This window comes from Chrysochloris asiatica, unplaced genomic scaffold (assembly GCF_000296735.1).
Source record: "Chrysochloris asiatica unplaced genomic scaffold, ChrAsi1.0 scaffold00025, whole genome shotgun sequence".
NCBI classification, from domain to species: Eukaryota; Metazoa; Chordata; class Mammalia; order Afrosoricida; family Chrysochloridae; genus Chrysochloris; species Chrysochloris asiatica.
The window spans coordinates 2,610,868-2,633,596 of NW_006408543.1; the positions used below are offsets into that span (position 1 = coordinate 2,610,868).

Genomic DNA, 22,729 nt, shown 5'->3' on the forward strand with positions numbered 1-22,729 from the left:
GTATGTTGACTCCTAAAAGACGCAGGTGACTTAGGTTCCTGATGAGTGCTGTCTAGTTGTCTCTGATTCACAGTGACCCGTGTAGGATTTTTGAGGAGCCGCTGGTGGATTTGAATTGCTGACCTTGCAGTTAGCAGTCCAGTGCGTAGCCTACAGCGCAACACCAGGACTCCAGGTAACACATACAATTGTGTTTTTCACTGTACTCCTAATTTGAACGTCTAAGGATCTGGCAAAGTATTAACTCAAAATATTGAAAAATGTCTCCACAGTTCTTCACTACCAAGAACTGCTTGCCACCTTGTAAACTGCCAGCCTTTTCACTAAGCAAGCTACAACCCTGAAATTATGAGCGATATCCTAAACTACAGCCGTCTTTGAAGAATGCCCCCCAGCTCACACCCTTTCTACTCCCTCAGGAGACCTTGACCGGTGAGGACCCCTAGACTGAGAGCCTGAGGTGCAACACTGTAAAACAACAGGCCTACCAAAGCTTGCTGGGAAAACCCCGTCCTTAATCTGCAGTTGTTGTTGTTAAGTGCCGTCGAGTTGGTTCCGACCCATATGGACCCTATACAGGGTTTCTGAGGCTGTAAATTTTACGGGAGCAGAAAGCCTCCTCTTTCTCCCACGGAGCGGCTGGTAGCTTCGAACTGCTGACCTTAAGGTTTGTACCCTTAAGTAACCACTACGCTACCAGAGCTCCTTTTAATCTGCAGTAGCTTCACCTTAAAGCCTCACGTAACCCACCCGCTTACCCATGGCGGTAGAAAAGTCTCTTCAGCTTCAGTTCCGAGCAGTTTAACTGGGCCAGCCCAATCAGGATGCCAGCTAACGTGCCCTAGGGAACAAAACGGCCAGACTGGTGTGAGAATTAGACAGACCCAGCATTTATAACAGGTATTGTTGTATGCCTTGGTGAGATGAAAACATGTAAAATATTTTCTTTACAGAAACCCAATTTATATATCATTTTACTCATGATAATTAGGTACATCATTAGGCAAATCTGCTGCACAAGACCTTTTTGAAGTGTTTCAGAGCAAAGATGTCAGCTTGAGGACTAAAGTGTGCCTGACCCAAGCCATGGTATTTTCAGTAACCTCATATTCATGCGAAAGCTGGACAGTGAATAAGGAAGACCGTAGAAGAATTGATGCTTTTGAGTTATAATGTTGGAGGAGAATATTGAAAGTGCCATGGACTGCCAACAGAACCAACAGATCCGTGTTGGAAGAAGTGCAGCCAGAGTGTCCCTTGGAAACCAGGATGGCCAAACTTTGTCTCTCATACTTCGGACATATTGTTAGGAGGGAACAGTCACTAGAGAAGGATATCATGTTTGTTAAGGTGGAGGGTCAGAGAAAAAGAGGAAGACCCTCAGCAAGATGGATTGGCCAAGTGGCAGCATCAATGGGCTCAAGTGTGGCAACAATTGTGAGGCTGGCCCAGGATTGGGCAGTGTTTCGTTCTGCTGTGCATAGGGTCTCTATGAGTCAGTACCGACTCGATGGCACCTAACAACAACAAGAACAATTAGGTAGATGATAAGCACCTTACTTTTAAATCCAATTAAGCTGAAAGTCCCTGTATAGTTGGCCCTTGAAAAATATGGTGGTTAGGGGCATTGAAAATTGTGTGTAACCTTTGACTTCCCCGGAGTTAATGGCGAACAGCTCACTGAGCACAGGAAGCCTCACAATAGGATGGACATGTGCTGCGTAGGTCACGTGCCCAGGCACGCAGTTATACTCTGTTCTACAGGGTAGCTGAGACTCGGGACCCACTCCATGGCAGTGTGTTCAGCTTTCTGGCTTGGCGCAGTGGCAACATTGGCTTCAGGAATTTCCTTTTTTTCTCTGACAGGGTCCTTATGTTAGATCCATTTTTACCTGTCATGTCATGACTTTGCTCTGCTTCCTGAGCATTGCCGGTAAGCACCCTTGGCGCCTTGTATAGGCGGGTCAGTCCTAGGGCGCTTTTCTCCATTTACGATGCTGCCCCAAACATGAGGAAACATACCAGAGACCACGTTTCAAAGCGATGCGCAACATACTGCAGAGCTCTGTGTCCCGCGGCATTTTCAGCAGGTACGTGAAACACCTGAGCTCACCGCACTGGCCGCTGAGGGTGGCCACTGAGCGGGCACAGCGCACAGCACGCTAGAGGCAGCCGTGTGCACTTAGCGTAGGTGCGGAGTTTCTTTTTCTCTTGGCAATGATGCATTCTTTGAAATGGCACTACAGCAAGTTATCTGTGTGCGAAGTTTCAGTAACTAACTTTATGAAATAGACTTGAGTGCATTTTAAGGCAGTGAATGATAACAAAGTGCACGCTTATTTCATGCGTTTATGACATTATTTTCTTTCTTCATTATTTCTAGGCTATGCGGTTTGTGAGGTTTTTCAAATTGTTACAAATCTCAAAAAATCTTCCTATTTATGTATTGAAAACAATGCATGTTACAAGTGGACTTGGGCAGTTTACACCCACTTTGCTCAAGGGTCAAACGCATTTCCCTTCAAACATTTATATAAGTGGTGACAGAAGAAAAAATTTAAAAGTTGGGACATAAAACAGACAAGCAAGACCAGTAATTGTGTCGAGTCTATTTATGCCAAGATTCCAACCTGATCCATGGAGACGTGCTTTCCGTGATAATCCAGACGAATAGGAACTTCTGATGTGAACCTGAATTCTCTGAAAGGAACAAAGAGGGGTTCTGTTGATACTCAAAATGACTCAGGGGAGAAATCAGATGCAAGTACGTTTATTCAATTAGAGAATAAAAAGGAAACCAAAAAGAATTGAGGACAATATGGCCTGAGTAAACGTGAACATCTTTTAGGTTAAACAGAGGTACTTAACTTACTCTATTTAAACTTTCTCACAAGAATATTTCTCTACTTCATTAAACAATGTGTCTCTTAGAAAGACTTATTTTGGTAAATATTAGCAATTAACTGTTGTTTCTTGTTAGGTGCCGTCGCATCAGCTCCGACTCAAACCGACTCTACGTACAACAAAAGGAAACACTGCCCGGTTCAGTGCCATCTTCACAACTGCTGTGATGCCTGTATCCAAACCCTTAAAGATGAAACCAAACAATGCATCATTGCCACCAAGTCAAAAAGAGGCAAGGACGGGCACTGGCCTAGCTCCACACCACCGCCATCATTTATAAGCTCAATTAAGCAGGGACTTTTCTCTGCTTTCCTGGCTGGCACATGGACAGGAAGTGCTCTCTGAAGTTTGTGAAACAAACGCATGCCTGTGGGGCAGGGAGGGGCTGCCAGTCTACCATGACTTGGAGAATGCCCTGGATCTGGGACGAAACAAAATGAACACACTAGGTGCTTCCTCAGCAGAGCCAAGAAACGCTGACACAGCTCCTAGTGACCAGTGTGCACACGTAAAAGGGCCATCTCCACAAAGGTGCCAGCACATTGTTTGCTGTCAGAACAGTATTATTTACCTAAAAAACACAGGCTGATCATCAAATGCGACTTCTTCGGCTGAGAAAGCCTGTCCTTCATCCCCATTCTTCACTTCCTCCGGATTGGCACAGTCATTTTGGGAAGACAGTGTTGGCCCAGGGAAAGAAAGAACGAGATCTGGCTCCTTCGAGGTGCTTAGGTGTCTTGGCAGAGTGCAGGTAACATCGGCACCTGGAGACTTTTTAACTGCGAGGGAGCGAGTGCATTTGATAGGTTAGGTGTGCTTCTGGAGAGCAGGAGGACAGGCTAAGCTAGACCCAACTGACTGCCATTCTTCACTGAAGAAGGCAGGGACGGTGACAGAACATTTTATTTTACCTTTGAAATGCTTACTTTTGGATAAACTGTATTTGTATCAACCCAAATAAACACAGAACACATTTATATAAGCAGCAATAAATACTGTAGGTACATTCACAAACAATGTGCTTTATAACAATCAAAATCAATCTAAGTATTCATCTTTTTCAAACTATACAAGTATAATACCTTCTGGGTCTGGGGTCGTTAAAAGCTCTACCTCTGTAGAAAGACTTGTGAAAAAATCCTTCAGGAAGAACAGGGCGTCCTAAAATTAAGAAATGTCATTATAGCCAATTGTAGCCATATTTACAGTCCCCTAATTTACTTGTCATTCCTAATCAGCTGCCATTTTTGAGTTCTAGCTTGGTACCAGGCACTGTGCCTAGACAAGCATGTGCATGTGCCCACACACCCATTTCCCCACTAATTCTCATTTCCGTGAGGAAATCAATTTTATAGATGTGAAAATGAAGACGTAGGAGTTAAACTGCTCGATTGCAAAACTAGCAGACATCTCTGGGCATCTTTTAGTTTCCTGAGGAAAACAGAGCTCTCATTCTTATTTCATGGGCGCTCTTCTGCCGTTACTAGCACTACATTACCAGGAGCGAGAACCGCGGCAGCAAGCTTTCCCTGACTGTTACTAGGTGGAAGGCAGTCCCGTAACAGCCCCTAACATCTAATTTCTGGGCTGGCCACTTTCTGATGATGACTTACAATACATGTTCTCCACTGAGCACGGTATCAAAATACAGATGGAGAAGCAATAAAAGCCCTCACTCAGGGTGGCCTTGTCGAAAGCTCTGGATCTGCCAGTGAACGTGGATGGCTGTGTCCTGATGTCGTGTAAATCAACTCATTCTATTCTGGATGATGTAACAATTAAATCCACTGAACCTGCTCTTCTCATTTCCCCCTTTCATCTTAAAAGCTCCTAAATTAACATAAACCATTAATGCTATACCAAAATATGAGGTGGTTACAAAAAGTTCTGGAAAAATGGAATGAAAAGATAATGGAATCTTTCCACAAACTTTTCGAAGTTCCCTTGGATATTTTTGGAGTGAATTAGAGAGCCCTGATATTTGGTGGTACAGCAAAGTTGGCCTGCTCAAGTCTGCACCCTGTTTCTCAGACGTCTCAGGTGCTCCGGGGCCCAGGGAGGACGGCTAATGGGTGAGACTGAAGCAGAGAGCGCTGCCATCTCCACGGTATTGGGGGCACTCTGGTTCTGAAGGGAGAAGTAGGTGCATGAGTTGTTGGTTGCAATACGCTTTACACATCACACAGAGTACTGTGGTAATGCTGCTGTTACTAGGTACCGTGAAGTCAATGTTGGATTCCTAACAAGCCCGTGGGATTTTATACATACCATATGTTGTTATTGGTATGTGCCGTGGAGTTGGTTCTGACTCATAGCGACCCTGCACAGGGTTTCCGAAGCTGTAAATCTTTACAGGAGCAGAACACCTCATCTTTCTCCCACGGAACTGCTGGTAGCTTTGAACTGCTGACCTTGAGGTTCACAGCCCGATTCGTAACCACTACGCTACCAGATGCTAACTAATTGGAGGGTTTCGAATGTTATTCTTTGGCCACTAGGTGGTGATATTTTAAATGCTATAAATTTCTCGACTTGCTGACTGTCTTCAGAAGACAAAATTTTGGGTGCTCTGCTCTTAAGACGACAAAAGTCACAGTGGTTTTAACCCAGATTCCATCACAGAACAGCAAAGGGCTGCTCATCACTAGCTTTTGATGACGTTTTAAAAAATGTTTGATGTGGTATTCAAGATAAACTCTTACAATTTAGTAAAACCAACGGCCCCATTTTGAGACTAGCAAGATGTGAAGAAATACAAATGACTAATGAGTCCATGGAAAGGTGCCCAGCGCCACCAGCCACCCACCTACTACTGTGGAGCCCATCCCACTCGCAGTGACCCTGTAGGACAGAGGAAAACTGCTCATGGGGTTTCTGAGGCTCATTTATGGGAGCAGATGGCCTCATCCTTTCCCTGCAAAGTAGCTGGTGAGTTTGAACCGCCAACCTTGCAAACAGAAGCCCATCACTTAACCTACTGTGTCCCTGGAGCTTCCTTCCCTAGCCATCAGGGATGTCTGAACTGCAACATAAAGAACACAAGACAGCTGCTGTGTGGTACACTCCATGTGGCACTGCTGGTGAGAGTGGCGGACCCGCAGCCATGCGGAAACGCTGTGGCAGCGGCTCAGGCAGTCAGTTAAGCGCACGAGCACCCAGGAGCGGAGAAAAGATCCATAGAAAGGTGTGCACTCAAACTTCACAGCAGTGCATTCATTTGCAGTAAAGCAAGAAAGGACGCAAATGTCAACCAGCAAGTGAATTACACACACACATATATATACACACACACACAGGCACTTTAATACACCCACACGACGGAACACACACACACACACACACACACACAGGCACTTTAATACACCCACACGACGGAACACACACACACACAGGCACTTTAATACACCCACACGATGGAACACACACACACATACACACACACAGGCACTTTAATACACCCACATGACGGAACACACACACACATACACACACAGAGGCACTTTAATACACCCACACGACGGAACACACACACACATACACACACAAAGGCACTGTTAAATGCCCACATGACGGAACCGCACTCAGCAGGAGAAACCCACGGCCTGCCCACACACTGGACTTCACAGATGCAGCTGTGAACAAAGGAGGTAAGACAGCATGCTGCAGGCAGGAGCCACTGACCCTTGGTGACAGACACAAGATCGGTGGGAGCTCTAGGGGGCAGGGACCAACTGCAAAGGGACATGGGACTTTCTGGGGGAAAGAAAATATTTTATGTTTTAAGTTGGGTAGTAGTTACCTTACTATATGACTCTGTCAAAAGTCACACTGTAAACTTAATAGTTTGTGCATTTTATTATATGTACATTATACCTTAATATAGTCAATTAAAACTTTTATCAAAAATTTGGTCTGTATGACAAATTTCATACAGTCCCCATTTCCAGACCCTAGAGAAGGGTATTTACAGGGGCCACACTAACAAGTGTGTAAATAGCAGCGTTAGGATCGAACACTGACTCAGCTCAGAAGCCACAACCAGCAGCTTAAGGCGATGCTGACCTCAGTGTGCCACCACCCGCTTTTTCTGAGAGCACCTCTGTTTTGTTTACATCAACGTGATTTGAAGGTATTCCTGAAATCCTTTCCATGGGTTACCTAAATTAACCTACGATTTCTTTGCATAATGAATCAGCACCGAACAAAGCAGAGGCATAGTAGGTCCCACTCAGTGAACACTTGTACCTCAGCCACGCCCATGGAGAGAGAGCTAGAGGGCTAGCTCACTGCAGGGGCAGCCAGGAGACAAGCCCAGGTGGGCTCTTAGCTAATCACAACAGCAGTTAGCAGTCCTGAAGCCGTAACAGCCTGCCAGGCACCATGCAGGACGCTTCAGACCCTCAGTCAGTCCTCTTCAGAACCAATGACAGTGAAACCCTCTACGATGTGCACATGACTCTGCTTCATCACTGGGGGGAACTGAGGCTTGGAACCTTCCAGTCCCTCATCCTGTGCTAGAGAACAGAGACTTGAACCCAGACCCTACCCCACACCAGTCTTCCCCACACTACGCGGCCCCAGAGCATCCAGACCCTACCCCACACCACAGTCTTCCCCACACTACGTGGCCCCAGAGCATCCAGACCCTACCCCACACCACGGTCTTCCCCACTACATGGCCCCAAAGCATCCAGACCCTACCCCACACCACGGTCTTCCCCACACTACGCAGCCCTAGAGCATCCAGACCCTAGCCCGGCTCCAGAGCATTAGCTCTTCACTTATCTTGAAGACTTGAATGTTCCTGGGAGAGGTGCCACCTATGCCTTATATTTGCATTTATTTACACATTGCATTGGGCCAATATGCTGCAAAAGGCATCTTTCAGGTGTTAAAAAATGAGGATGCCCCTGCAGGAACTAAGGTGTGCTTGACCCAAGCCATGGGCTTTCCAATGGCCTCTATGCATATGGCAGCTGGATGACGAATACGGAAGCCCCTCAGTGGGATGGGCTGACAGCGGCTGCACCATAGGACCCTAACACAGGAACTACTGTGAGGAGGGTGTGGGGCCCGCAGGCTCTCCTCCTGCTCACCAGCTCAGTTTGGGTGGAACTGATTTGACAGCACCTAACACCATGCTTTCTTAAGCAGTGCTCTGGGTCAAAGCAAAACTCAGGAAAATTTGGACACTTGCAAGAATATAGGAAAATGGCTCTCTCAGGCTTTCCCATGTTTAACAGACCTGTCTGTGTGTGACAGACCTCGTAGGTACCACAGACTAACTGCTCATTTGCCCAGGGCAGAAAGGACTCTCTTCTGGATGCCACAATTAAGACACCCCCCAATTTTCTCAACAAACCTTGGAGTCCTTCCATCCTCTCCGAAACCTGTGTACACCTGTATGCATGGCAGGATCGGGACTCCTGGGGTGGTACTGTCAGGTATGCACTGGCCTGCTAACCACAAGGTTGGCGGTTCAAACTCACTAACCACTCCTCAGAAATCCTGTGCAAGGTTGCTATGAGTCAAAACTGACTCAAGGGCACTTAACAACAACAACGTGGCAGGATGAGAGAGAGAGAGAGAAAGCGGTATTCCGTTCTCTGTCAGGTAGACAATGAGTCAGAGACTGAGGGAAACCATGTAATGATGTTTCCTAACCACAGTCCAGGCTCCATGTCAATGCACTCGTCCTTGAGCGGCACAAGTATGCTTTAGCGCACCACCTTCCAGAACGTTCCACAGGAAGCAGCGCTATACTTCTCCTAATTTAAGCCTCTCATTTGGAAGGCGGGAGACATGTCTAGCCACACACCCACCTGGTCGATGTTGAGACGGAGTGGCATCAACGACACCCGCAGGCAGCACTCCTGAGGCGACCTGCCAGACTCGGGGCGCACGTGGAGAGCTTTAATCGTCAGCTACGGGACAAGGAATAGAAAGCCAGCTTCCCAGCGGTACTGGGGCCTGTCGTCTCCTCCCCCCTGCAGGCCTGGCCTCCCATGCCTGAACGGGTCCTCCACTCTCACTAGACTGGTCAGGGGCACACACCGGAACCCCACGTGACCAGTGTGCATCCCACTCTGGTGTCAGGGTGCCGGCAGGGTCTCCAGGTTAAAGTGAGCCAACACTCCACCAACGCTCCCCGCGTCTCCTCACCATGTTGGAGTGAGCTTTGCGAGGCATTTCTTGGCTGCAGTACAGATAGAGGAACTTGTTCATCTGCGATGATGTCAGCCGGTCGCGCACCTCCAGGTCCTGCACGATGAACACCTGCCGGGAGACTGGCTGCTCCATGAGGCCGGAGTCGTGTTCTGGCCGGCTCGGGGGGTACACGTCATGCTGGAACTTCACCTGCACGGGCATGGGGGAACACGGAGTCAGCGTTAGTTACACAGGCTTACGCCCGACACGACGTTCTTGATCTGCTCAGCGTCACCCTGTTTTCCCTGAATTCTACAGCTGCTTTCAAGTCCCACTTTCAGAGAACGGAAAACAGAGCCTGCTGGGCTTTGATCCCCTGATGGGGACAAGGACACGTGTGACTGACATTTCTGAGTTGGCCTCAGTGAAGTCTCTACCCTCCAGTGGCAAAGTTCTCATGGCGAAATCAGACATAAAATGACTCTACTACAGATGAACGAACATGGGCACAGTGCAAGTTCCCAAAGGGGGCAGCTGTACCGTTAACGCGAGGCAGCTTTCAAAAGATTGTGGACAAATGGGGTGAACAGATACTGGGATTTCCCCACCAACTTTCTGCAGCCCCTCTGCATATGGAATTGGAATCGCTAGCACATTCTCACCCTAAGCGCCCTCAGAGGCAACACAGGGTACAATCCCGGGAAGGATGACAGGGTGAGTACAGACACTGTGAGGGCTGGCCTGGCCTGAGGACCGCTAGACGTTCCCAGAAGACCTGCCCCGTCCACTCCTCCAAAGCAGGCCTCGAGGACAACAGTCCACTGTCCCTGGGACAACAGCATCGGCATCACCTGGGAGCACATTAGACAGGCTCTCGGGTCCCACTCAGTCTGAAGCTCGGGGTGGGCCCTGGAGTCTGAGCTTGGCACGCCCCTTAGGTGCTTTCAATACTCCTTCACCTCTGAGGTTAACCCGAACAAAACAAACCTCAGTCTTCTCAAAATCTTGACAATGAAAGGTCCATGTTTCCTACAAGATGCTTGTACTTTTTCTATCCGGAGGCTCAAGACCTGATGGTGGGGCTTTGAAGAACGCCCCCCACCCCCCACCCCTTCCTTCCCCAGAAGCACTCACCTTGGTTAACTGTATCTCCATCAAAAAGTCGTGGTTTCTTCCTTTCCCCCCACAGCCCGCGTGCCGCCCGTGTCTGGTGGGGGTGTGAGAGGGTGAACGGTGGGGACCACTGCAAGTGAACACAAAACAACAGAAATCCCTTTTGTTACAAAGGGATCTTCCACGGGAGCCAGGAAATGATTCCCGGAAAAAGGAACAATCAGAATGGTGTCCCAGTCTCATTCCCAGAGACCACACCTCCAAAGCCTGTACTTCAGAGACCTGGAGTCTAGACAGTGTATCATTGGCACCTGCATGCTCGCTGCTCACGGCTGCAGAACTGCCTAAGACGGCTGCTGTCTCTGAGGCCACGTCACAGAACACACTCCCAAGGGAGACCGCCTGTCCTGATATGACCAGGCCCCCGGGAGCTCATGGCCACCGGAGGACCTTAGAATGGGACTTAATATGAATCCAGGGGCTTCCTAGGGTAGTAGAGGGGACGGGTCAGTTGTGGACTATGGCAGTAAATTGTCAAGTCCTCTCTGACTCGTGGTGGCCCAAGTACAGAAGTAAATGGCGGCCTGTCCCGTGCCAGATTCATCATGAACTTATAGTATTTCCTACCTAGGGACATCTGCTACATTGTTACAGTCATGGTGTAACCCTCAGTAGTTCCTTCCTAGAGACACCTGCTACACTGTTAAAGTCACTGCATATTTAGGAGCCTCCTGAAACTGCAAGATATACCACTTTTTTTTAAATTACCAGAAGGGTCACTCATGGTGGACTGGTTTCAGCTGAGCTTCCAGAATAAGACAGACTAGGAAGAAGGAGAGACAGACTGCTTCTGAATATTTAGGCACTGAAAACCTTAGTTAGGAATAGCAGTGGAACACTGTCAGATAGCACCAGAATACTGAAAACTGAAACATGATGAAGAGCACCAGAATACTGTCAGATACAGCGCCAGAAGACAAGACCCTCAGGTTGGAAAACACTCAAAACTCCTCCAAGTAGAACTGACTTTGATGTTGACAATGGAGTAAAGCTTTAGAGACATTCAACATTCATCTGCTGCTGGAGCACAACTCGCAATGAGGAGAAACAACTGTAAACATCCATTAATAATCAGAATGTGCAATGTACGAAGAATGAATCTAGGAATATTGGAAGTTGTGAAAAATGAAATGGAGCACATAAACATCAATATCCTAAGCATTAGTGAGCTGAAATGGACCGGTGTTGGTCATTTTGAATCTGACAAATGGTTTACTATGCTGGGAATGACAAATCGAAGAGGAATGGCATCACATTCATCATCAAAAAAACAGTTATATATGTCTTGAAGTACAACGTTGTCTGTGGTTGTTGTTGTTGTTGTTATGTGCCTGTGGAGTCAGTTCCGACTCATAGCGACCCTTTACAGGGTTTCCAAGGCTGTAAATCTTTACGGGAGCAGAATATATATACACCTACAAGGAAGACAGATTAATGCCACTACTATTCCAATTTACACACCAACCACAAAAGCCAGTGAGGATGAAATTGGAGAATTCTACCAACTTCTGCAGTCAGAACTTGATCAAACATGCAGTCAAGATGTGTTGATAATTACTGGTGACTGGAATGCCAAGGTTGGAAACAAACAGGGAGGATCAGTCGTTCATAAACATGGCCTCGGTGATAGAGACAGTGTTGAGATCGCATACTAGAGTTTTGCAAGACCAATGACTTCTTCATTTCAGATACCTTTTTTAAACAACACAAAAGACAACTACAGTACAGATGGACCTCATCAGAAACACGGAATACAGGGAAATCAAGTTGATGACATCTGTGGAAAAACACAGTAGAAAATCTCCAATATTATCAGTTAAAACAAGGCCGGGGCAGACTGGAATAGATCATCAAGTACTTGTATGCAAGGTTAGGCTGAAGTTAAAGAAAATTACAACAAGTCCACAAGACTCAAAATATGAACATATCTCACCCAAGTTTAGAGATCATCTCAAGAACTGATTTGATGAATTAGACACTAATGACCAATGAACGAAGAGTTGTGGGAAGATATAAAGAACATCATATAGGAAGAAGGCAAAAGGTCATTAAGACAAGAAAGAAGGAACAGACCAAAATGGATGTCAGAAGAGACTCTGAAACTTGTTCTCCAGCATAGAGATGCTAAAGCAAATGGAAGAAATAAGGAGGTAAAAACAGTTGAATAGAAATTTTCAAAGGTCAGCTATCGCTATAAAAGACAAAGTCAAATATTATAATGAAATGTGCAAAGACCTGGAGTTAGAAATCACACTCAGCGTTTCTCAAGCTGAAGAACAAATTCAAGCCTCAATTTCCAATAGTGAAGGATTCTATCGGCAAAATACTGAACGATGCAGAAAGCATCAAAAGAAGATGAAAGGAACATGTGAGTCACTGTACCAAAAAGAAATGGCTGATGTTCAACAATTTCAGGAGGTAGCATATGATCATGAGCCAATGATACTGAAACAAGAAGTCCAAGGTGCACTGAAGGCACTGGCAAAGAACGGGGTTCCTGGAATCGAAATCTTTCAACAAACTTATGTGGCACTGGAGGCACTCACTTATCTATGCCAAGAAATTTAGACGACCGTATCAGTGCCCATTCCAAAGAGAGTGGAAATCATCGGAATGTGGAAATCATCGGACAATATCATTAATATTATATGCAAGTAAATTTTGCTAAAGGTAACTCAAAAACGGCTGCAACAGTACATTGACAAAGAACTGCCAGAGGTTCAGGCCCGATTCTGACAAGGACATGAAATGAGGGATATCACTGCTGATGTCAGATGGATCTTGGCTGAAAGCAGAGAACACCAGAAAGATGTTTAAATGTGCTTTATTGACTACACAAAGGCTTTCAATTGTGTAGATTATGACAAGCTATGGACAACATTGAGGAGAATGACTATTCCAGAACACTTGATTGTGCTCATGAGGAACCTGTACATAGACCAAGGGGCAGTTGTTTGAACAAAATAAGGGAATACCAAATGGTTTAAAATTAAGAAAGATGTGTGCCAGGGTTGTATTTTTGGCATCCTTCTAATCCAATCTGTATGCTGAGTAAATAATCTGAGAAGTTGGATTATATGAAGAACATGGCATCAGGATTGGAGGAAGAGTCATTTACAACCTGTGATATGCCAATGATACAACCTTGTTTACTGAAAGAAAACAGGACTTAAAATACTGATGGAGATCAAAGACCACAGTTTCAGTATAGATTGGCACTTTAAAGGAAATAAAAATCTTCACCACTGGACCAATAAATAACATGATGGCAAATGAAGAAGAGATTGAAATTGTCTAAGACTTCATTTTGCAAGGACCAAATATCAACACTCATGGAAGCAGCAGTCACAAAATCAAATGACGTTTCACATTGGGCAGATCTGCTGCACAAGACCTCTTAAAACTTGGTTTGTTCAAAACCAAAGATGTCAGTTTGAGGACTAAGGTGCGCCTGATCCAATCCATGGTATTTTCAATAACCTCACATACATGTGAATATTGGACAATGGATAAGGGAGACCATAGAAGAATTGATACATTTGAGGATAATGTTAAAAGCACCATGGAGCCAAAAGAACAAACAAATCTGTGTTGGAAGAAGTACAGTCAGAATGCTCCTTAGAAGCCAGGATGGCCAGACTTGGTCTCTCATACTTTGGACATGTTATCAGGAGGGGCCATCATACTTGGTGAAGTAGGTTGTCAGTGAAAAAGAGGAAGACCCCCAATGAGATGGATTGGCACAGTGGCAGCAGTAATGGGCTCAAGCGTAGCAACGATTGTGAGGTTGGGGCAGGACCGGGCAGGGTTTCATTCTGTTGTGCAGAAGTCGTTATGAGTCGGTACCAACAGGACGGCACCTAACAAGAGCCACCACCTAGGGGACTTCTGCCACATTGTCACAGCCACTGTATGATCAGTGGATTCCAGCCTAGGGGACTTCTGCCAGCACTGCTGTGATCCACATGGTTACCAATGACTGATTTTTGAAATAGATTACGAGACAGTTCTTCAGAGTCTGTCTCAGTCTGGAAGCTAAAACCTAGCTTAGCTGCTGGGTATATCCAATACTGGTGTCAGAACTTCCGGCCTCACAGCAACACGCAATACCCCACAGCCAGCCCCTCACAGACTGACAGATGGGAGCGCACACTGACTTAGGGCACTGGGCAAACTGGATGAAACTTCAGAGGCAGTATTAGGAGATTCTGACCCATAGCGACCCTTAGACAGAGTAGAGCTGTGCCTAAGAGTCTCCAAGGCTGTAGACTTTACGAAAGCAGACTGCTACAGCTTTCTCCCGCGGAGCAGCCGTTGGGTTTGAACCCCTGACCTTTCTGTTAGCAGCAGAGCTTTTAAACCTTGCCACCATCAGGGTCCTCTTCACAATGGATAGTTGTGGGCTGTCATTTGGTTGCTTCTGACTCAATAACCCTGTATCGGGTTTCCAAGAATGACTCGTGGGTTTGAACCGCTGACCTTGCTGTTAGCAGTCCCGTGCTTATCGGATTAGGGAGGCCTTACTAATCCCTAACTAGGGTCTCTATGAGTCGGGATTGACTCGATGGCACTTAACTATAACAGCACAATCCATGACCGGTGTCCTTACAGGAAGGCCATGGGAAGGAAGAGACAAAGCCTGCGGTTCTGCAGCTACAAGCTGAGGACTGAAACCCTTACTAGTCTGTGGTAATGCGCCGTTAGTTCAGGAATGCTTTTAGTATGAAGGTCAAGCCTGGGAAACCTCGTTATAGAGAAGATAATTATAGTCAATTCTAAGGCTTTTTCCAAATCATGTTTTAAATAGAAAAAACTTGTTAACCATAGTGCCAAATATTACTGCCCCATGGGCCTGGTCTGGTCACATGCACTCTACTAAGAATTGTGTCTTTAACTGTGGTTTGGGTGAAAGTTTACAGAGAAATTTTGTTTTCCATTCAACAAATCGTACACACTTTGTTTCGTGACCTTAGCTGCAAATCTTTCAGTATAACAGCGTACTTACTGCTTTCTCCTTGGTGTTCCTAGGAATGCTTGCCCACCCCATCTGTTCTTGAGGATACCTGATGGTATAATGAGTTAAGCATTGGACTACTAACCCAGGGTTGGCGGTTTGGACCAGCAGCCACTCTGCAGGAGAAAGATGAGGTAATCTCCTTCTGTAGAGACTTAGACTCGGACACTCTAGGGGAAATTCTGCCCCGTCCGTCCTCCAGGGTCACCATGAAGGGGACTGACTCCATGGCAGTGCTTTGGGTTGGGTTTCTCCCCATTCTCTCTACCTCAGTTTCTCCTAGCACTGCTGGGTGCCCGAGTCGTGCGGGGCAAGCTGATAGGAGCTGGAGGCAGGGCACACGCTGCACTTCACTGCCCTCATCTGCTCACATGACACCCTCTGGCCTCTGAACTGAGGGCAAAGGTCTCCTCTTCTGTCTTGGTGAGGATGCCCCTAATATAGCTCTGGCACATTTCCGCTGCATGGAAACCACACCAGTCATCCTCAGAGTAAAAACACAAACAACGAATACGAACGTACAAATGAAGCTTCAAGAATAACATGGCTTCTAACACTAGGTTGTCAGTCATTCATAAAAGGATAACTTCTGTGTTTCTCTGTAAAAAGAATACACTGGGCAGTCGAACAGACGGACACAGAAATGGACTTACATGTAACTTTTCGCTGGAGATGAGGGAGGGGCTGCCCCCAGATCCTTTCCTCCATAGAGGTGCCACACGAGCGAGACCTCCTTGACCACGTACCGGATGACAGGGATGGGGAAGTGTGGTGGGCTTTTGCTCGGGTCGCCCTTCTTCACGGGCAGACTGAAGTGATTGTCTCTGATCACAATCGGGTCACCAGCCATGATCCTGACAACAGGTTCTCCCTCCTTTTCCTGAGAGAGAGAGAGAGAGAGAGAGAGAGACCCTCGGGTTTCACTGGAGACCACAGAGTAGGGTGCAAGCCTCAGGGGGATCTCTTGAGTCTGTTCCTTCCATGATTTCAACAGATAAGACCCCTGACTCAGCAGCACAGACACGTCTCCTTTAACACAGCATGAGCTCTGTATACGCTCGACGTAAGGTGCTCCACCAGCCTGTCAGTCTATCGTTTGACGTTTACACCCTTAGACAACAAGGAGACGCAGCTCAGTGTGTACGGCTGTGTTGGAGTGTTGCACACGTATCTACCACCACCACCAATTCTGACTCCTAGCGGCCCTACGCAGGGTTTCCGAGGCTGTAAATCTGTGGGAACAGGAAGCCTCCTTTAGCTCTTGCAGAGTGGCTGGTGGGTTTGAACTGCTCACCCTGTAGCCAGCAGCCCAATGCGACCAGGGCCCCTTATAGAGAGCCTGTGGTTGGATTTAAAGTCAATACTGTGTCCCACACTGAACCTTGACATATTTAACATACTGACCAAATCACCATGTTAACCTGAGTTTGAATGCTTTGATTTTTAAAAAATTCATCAAGCTGGTTTCCAGAACTTAGTAAATAAGTACCATCACTGACTAATTTACTGCAGAGTCATTAAGAAAAAGAAAGGAAGAATTCTCTGCCAATCACCAACCTTCACACAAACACCACCTCGGGTCCCACCTTTTCCGGTTCACAGACAAGCACCTATGTATGACACGGCCTCAGCCAGCTCCACACCTAGAGCTCAGTCACCGGTGTGGGAGTCCGGCAGGCACAGATCCTCTGAGAGATGCCTGAGCCCAGCATCAGTGACCCAATGCAGCCCATCTGAATGACAGACCCTAAGAATCTTCCCTCTACTCTGTTTGCTGTCTTAGACCCCAAGATGCTATCCACTGATAATCACCTGGATCGCTGCTTTTGGTGCAAAAAGAATGCAGAAGTCGTCATTCTCCGGGGGCGCTCCTGTCATCGCATCGCTGATCCAGTGGGGCGGGAAGGTGGCATAGACAGCACCAGGCTCCCGGGACACATTCCCACTCTCGTCTGGAAACAGGAACAGGTCCGAACAGCATGGCTCCTGGGTTTGAGACCTGTCATCCAGTACACCTAGGTGGAAGGGTGATAAATATTTGGTTTGGGCATGTGCTGGGACATCAACAATGACACCGCGTGTCAGACGCCATCGTGCAGTGTCCCTCTGATTTCTGACAGCGACGCTGTGAAAAGTGACCCGTAGAAAGAGCTAAGTAACGGGCCCCAAACTCCTCAGCAAAAGCTACTCATCAAAAAGCCGGCAGCAGCCTCGAGTTCTCGCAGAGCCCAGTGGAAGGTACAGCCTGTCCATCACCGGAGCAGGAGCTGCTGAGGACTGAGCGGTAGCTTTAGCCGAGGGTCCTCAGGGACCACACACCAGGGGATGGGCACCTAGGAGCAGGGAGAAAGCACACATACAGGCCTGGGTCTCACCATGCGGTTCACGAGCTCCAGAGCTAGGTGTGAACATGCATTAACTGTTCTCTCAAACCAAACGCTGTGATGTTGGCTGAGAACACGAAGACGATCAAATGAGCACTTTGGCCTCAAGAGGTGCACAGACTAGATTTTAAACTCTTCTATGGCAGCACCTGGGAGTCCCGATGTGGCACTGTAGGATAAGCACTGGGCTGACTATAAGGTCGGCAGTTCAAAACCACCAACTGCTCCCTGGAAACCCTACACAGAGTTGCTATGAGCCCGAACCAGCAGCAGCACCCGGGTCTCCCTCACCCTTATACATGTCCAGTGTTCAGTACAGTTTCCTGTCCACTTCAACTACTCAGATATGGCTGTTGCTGCGTGCTGCCACGCCAGTCCCTGCTCACAGAGACCCCACATCCGACAGGCTGCAACACTGGCTGCTCCTGCAGCCACCATACAACTGCCGCCACTCAGTCGGGCCTTTTCCTGGAGGGGGGGCTGCCTCTTTCTCACTGACCCTCCACTTTACCACACATCCTGTCCTTCTCCAGGGACTGGTCCTTCTCAACAGTATGTCCGAAGGATGGGTGACAAAGTCTCACCATCCGCATGTCTAAGGAGCATCCTGGCTGGACTTCTCCTGAGACACATGTGGTCACTCTTGCAGTCCATGGTACAACCAATATTCATTGCTAACACCTCAATTCTTCTCTGCTCTTCCGTATTCATTGTCCAGGGTCACTCACAAATGAATAGGTTTCAGTGGAGCCTCCAGACTAAGACAGTCTAGGAAGAAGGAAGAGGCAGCTCACGTCTGAAAAACGAGCCACTGAAAATTTTATGAATAACCGTGGAACCCTGTCTGCTATAGTTCCGGAAGATGAGCCCCTCGGGTTGGAAGGCACTCCAAACAGGATGTGGAAAAGCTGCCTCCTCAAAGCGGAGTTGACCCTAATGATGTGGATGGAGCAAAACTTTCAGGACTCAATCGAATCATTAAATATTCTTTCCCATGTAATGAAACTAGCTAATATTGATGACAGATAATGTAGTCCATATGATGCTAAAAGTTTCAATTTGTTTCCTTAGTTCTAAGGCAGTCTAAATTAAAATGTACATTTTTATATTGCCATGAACGAAAAATAGGATTTCATAACATACAAAAATAACTATTCATCCATTAGAAAAACATATATGAATTTTTTTAAAAACAGAAGGTTTAGACATTTAGATTCTCTTGCTTGGTTTTCAAGGACCTCACAGCACCTGGTCCCTCGATGTGTCTCCTATGTTGCTGTGTGATGCTTGTCTAGAAAGAGAGAGCTCGGTCCCAGGACTGGCACGGCTCTAACCTAGGTAGTGGGGCTGGAGCGCGGCTTCGTCTGTGCCTTCAGGGATAAAGGCCACGTTCTTTCTCTGCTCTCCACACCCAGGTCCAGTGATTCAAACCCAACTCATCTCATGAGGAAGTCCAGTCTAATTATCCGCCCATCTTCTCGACAGCAGTCCATCGTGTCTCAACTGCATTCTAGAGTTTTCTCCTTTACCAACCACTCTGTGGACGAGCCTCAGCCTATCTACCAGCCACCAGAAGGCTTGTCCCCCACCGCCTCCGTCCACACCACCCTGGGTACTGTTACTGACCTGAAATACACCCAAACACAAGCTGACCGAGTCGTAAACACCTTTGCAGGAGTGCGACGATGGAGCCTGGTGTGTCTTACCGTTGGCCTCGGGCTTTGAGGACGCCGCAGTGTGTGGCACGTCCATCTCCTCCATTGCATCACTCATCAGATCCCGTAGAATCTGCTGGTCTGCTTCAGGAAGCACTGGGCCGCGTGAGGACGACCGACTGCTGGCCTCTGCCTGCAACCAAAGACCATAAACCACAAAAATGCCCTCAGAGCCACAAGACCCACGGCTATACTGCACCAGAAACCAACTCTGTCCTAGAAACATGCCAGAAGCAGGACGGAAGGATTTCTTGGTGCTGTCGAGCGGCTGTTACTTTGTCAATTGAGGTTTTCAGATTCATCGTCACCCCAATCATTACAATCGAATAGAGGTCCATGTGTCTCACCTCAAACCCTCAGAGTGAAGTGCTGGGGAAGGGCAGTCCATTGAACAGGAAGGGAAGAGAAAACGCAGTCAACCTGGGGAGGAGGTGCCCATGTCCTGTTCTCCAAGGGCTTGGAGCTGCTGGCTGTGACCATTTCACTCACTTTGGGGACTGAAGCACCACCTCAGGCCAGTAGGGCGGGTGTGCGGGAGGGGGACAGACAAAGCAATGCCCCATGGGGCCCAACATCAGTCAGGACTGAGGTTCAGCTGTTCCCCGGGACTCATTAACTCCAGAAACTGCTTTTTAAAATGGAAAGACCCAATTGGAAAGGAATACTTTAAAATACAACAAAGACGTTCCTAAAAAGCGAACCAACAGTAGAGAGGCAATTTCCTATCAGCTCATGATCAGTAAGCACACAGCAGGCACCCACCACAACATACAAGGATCCTAGACCAAAGACAGTGCCTGCCAGCTCCCAAGACCACGTGGTCTCAGGGACTCAGAAGAGCCCGGGAGCACCCACCCAGAAGGCCACCAACACTAGGTGAGCTGGAGGCTGCTGAGTCTGGATGTGAGCAGTACCACCTTGGGCACAGAAAGCACTGAGCTGGGAACCAAAGCGCCTGGGTTTTCTTGTTGCCTCTGCTAACGTTGGGCAGCTCACTGAAATTCTCCACGTCTTCACTTACTTTTCTATACAACAGGTAGTGATGCTGAACCCGATTAGCTCACTGAGTTGTCGTGGATGTTAATGCAGCTAAGGAGGAGGAGGAAGTGAGGTCAGACTGAAGAGGGTCAGAACACAGAGGAGGATGGTGTCTGCGCCACCTGACTAGTTCCTCCTGGTAGAGACGCTACGTGCAGCACCAACGCAACACTGCCTCTTCAGGCTCCACCCTCACGGGTGCTGTGAGTTTCTGCTGTCCTTCCACTTTACCAAGCATGATGTCCTTGTCCAGCAACTAATCCCTCCTGATAGCATGCCCGAAGTATGAGAGACCCAGTCTGACCATCCTTGTCTGCTGTTAGCCAATAGCAATCTGGCTCTATTTCTTCCGTGACAGATCGGTTGTCCTTCTGGGAGCTATGGTATATTCAAGTCTTGGCCAACGTGTAAAACAAAGGCATCAATTCTCCTTCTTCATTGTCCAGCTTTCACATGCCTATCAGGTGACTGAAAATACTACGACTTAGGCCAGGCAAAGGAGCCCAGGTAGTGCAGCGGGTCATGTGTTGCACTGCGAATTGCAAGGTTGGTGGTTCAAACGCACTAGCTGCTATACAGAAAAAAGATGAGGAGTCTACTCCCATAAAAATGTTTACAGTCTTAAAAACCCTGTGAAAAAATTTTCCCTGTCCTACAGGGAAACCCTATACAGGGTCACTATGGGTCAGAATCGACTCGACAGCACTTAACAACAACATAGGGCCACTGGCGCTGTGGGCTAATGTGTCAGACTGCAAAGCCATTTGAATTGCAAGATCGGCGGTTCAAGCTCACCAGCTGCTCCTTGGAAATCCTATACAGGGTCGCTATGGGTCAGAACCGACTCGACGGCACTTAACAACAACAACATAAGGCCACTATGAGTTAGAATTGACTTGACAGCATTGGATTTAATTTTTAGGGTTTTGGGTCAGGTGCATCTTGGAAATACTATTATATAAACAAATCTTCTGGTAATAATATATGAGTGGGCTTCAAAAAGTTCTGGAAAAATGGAATTAAAAGATAACAAAATTATTTCATGACCTTTTTGAAGCCCCCTTGTATCTTCTCGAGGCATTTTCACACCCCACCCCTATATAACAAGCTCTCCCTGTCGTCCTGGGGGAAGGAGATAGAACTTCACTCTGGAGAAGGGCTTTCTGTTAGCTGAAGGGAAGAGTGCTCTCAACAAGGACTATCAGACATAGGACGGCTCTCCAAACACGCCCATGGAATCACCTTTCTAGAATGCTCTCTCTGTGCCAACCAAGAATCCTTTATCCAGCAAAGCTATCAATCAAATATGATGGTGTAATCAAAACATTCCAGAATAAACAGAAGCTAAGGGATTTTTGCCAAAGCCAACCCTGCACTACAAAATATCCTAAAGGGAGTTCTGTGGACTGAGAATCAACAAGAACAGACAACAACCAGAGATTGACATACATGGCAGCATCTCCCAGAATTAAGTCGACAGAAGGAAGTCGAGAACAGAACAAAACTATAAGAACAAACTCAGAGAATCTGGGAGGTCAATCTATGATTAAAACAAGTACAATGTAAAAGAAGGTAAACATGTAGGAACAGAGATCCAGATGGTGAGAAGGTCAGGTTGATTACAGCATAAAATAGACTACACTAAATGGAGAGAAAAGTTAATGGACTATAAGGCAACCTCAAAGAAACTTAACACGTCACAACTTACCAAGAGAATGAAAATCCAAGAAGAACATGGAAACATTAAAACTATGAGGAAACTCACAAGAAAGAACACAAAAAGCATTTACTCAACAAAGGAAGACACAGAGAACAAAGAAGCAGCAATACCACAAAAAAAAAAAAACCATAATGGCAGCAATTAATCAATACCTATCAATAATTACACTGAATGGATTAAATGCACCTGTTAAGAGACGGAGGGTGGCAGAATGGATAAAAAAACAAGATCCTTCAATATGCTGTCTGCAAAGAGACACATCTCACACACAGAGACAAAAACAGATTAAAAGTCACAGGATGGAAAAAAAACACTAAGCTAATTGCAATAAAAAATGAACAGGAGTGGCAATACTAATCTCCGATAAGATAAACTTTAAGGCAAAAAACAGCATAATAGATATAGATGGACATTATGTCATGATTAAAGGGACAACTGAACAAGATGAAATAACCATAATAAATATCTATGCTCTCAATGAAAGAGCTCCAAAATATATAAAGCAAACTCTAATGGATCTGAAGAAAGAAATACATGAATCTACAATAATAGTGGGTGATTTTAATACATCACTTTCAAAAATGGATAGAACAACCAGAAAGAAACTTGACAAAGACACAGAAGAACTAAACAA

At 46.7% G+C, this 22,729-nt stretch overlaps 1 protein-coding gene across 1 annotated transcript in view; it reads right to left on the bottom strand.

Annotated features, from left to right (window-relative positions):
* Positions 1–22,729, bottom strand: part of ATG2B (autophagy related 2B) — an 86,971-nt gene that overhangs the window by 4,326 nt on the left and 59,916 nt on the right. The window contains exons 29-38 of the mRNA XM_006839510.1: positions 19,329–19,470; positions 17,051–17,253; positions 15,892–16,118; positions 10,186–10,294; positions 9,067–9,261; positions 8,727–8,828; positions 3,987–4,065; positions 3,476–3,683; positions 2,631–2,700; positions 759–841 (exon numbers count right to left, since the gene is read on the bottom strand). Of these exons, the coding sequence (XP_006839573.1) occupies positions 759–841; positions 2,631–2,700; positions 3,476–3,683; positions 3,987–4,065; positions 8,727–8,828; positions 9,067–9,261; positions 10,186–10,294; positions 15,892–16,118; positions 17,051–17,253; positions 19,329–19,470 (1,418 nt within the window). The remainder of the gene's footprint in view (positions 1–758; positions 842–2,630; positions 2,701–3,475; positions 3,684–3,986; positions 4,066–8,726; positions 8,829–9,066; positions 9,262–10,185; positions 10,295–15,891; positions 16,119–17,050; positions 17,254–19,328; positions 19,471–22,729) is intronic.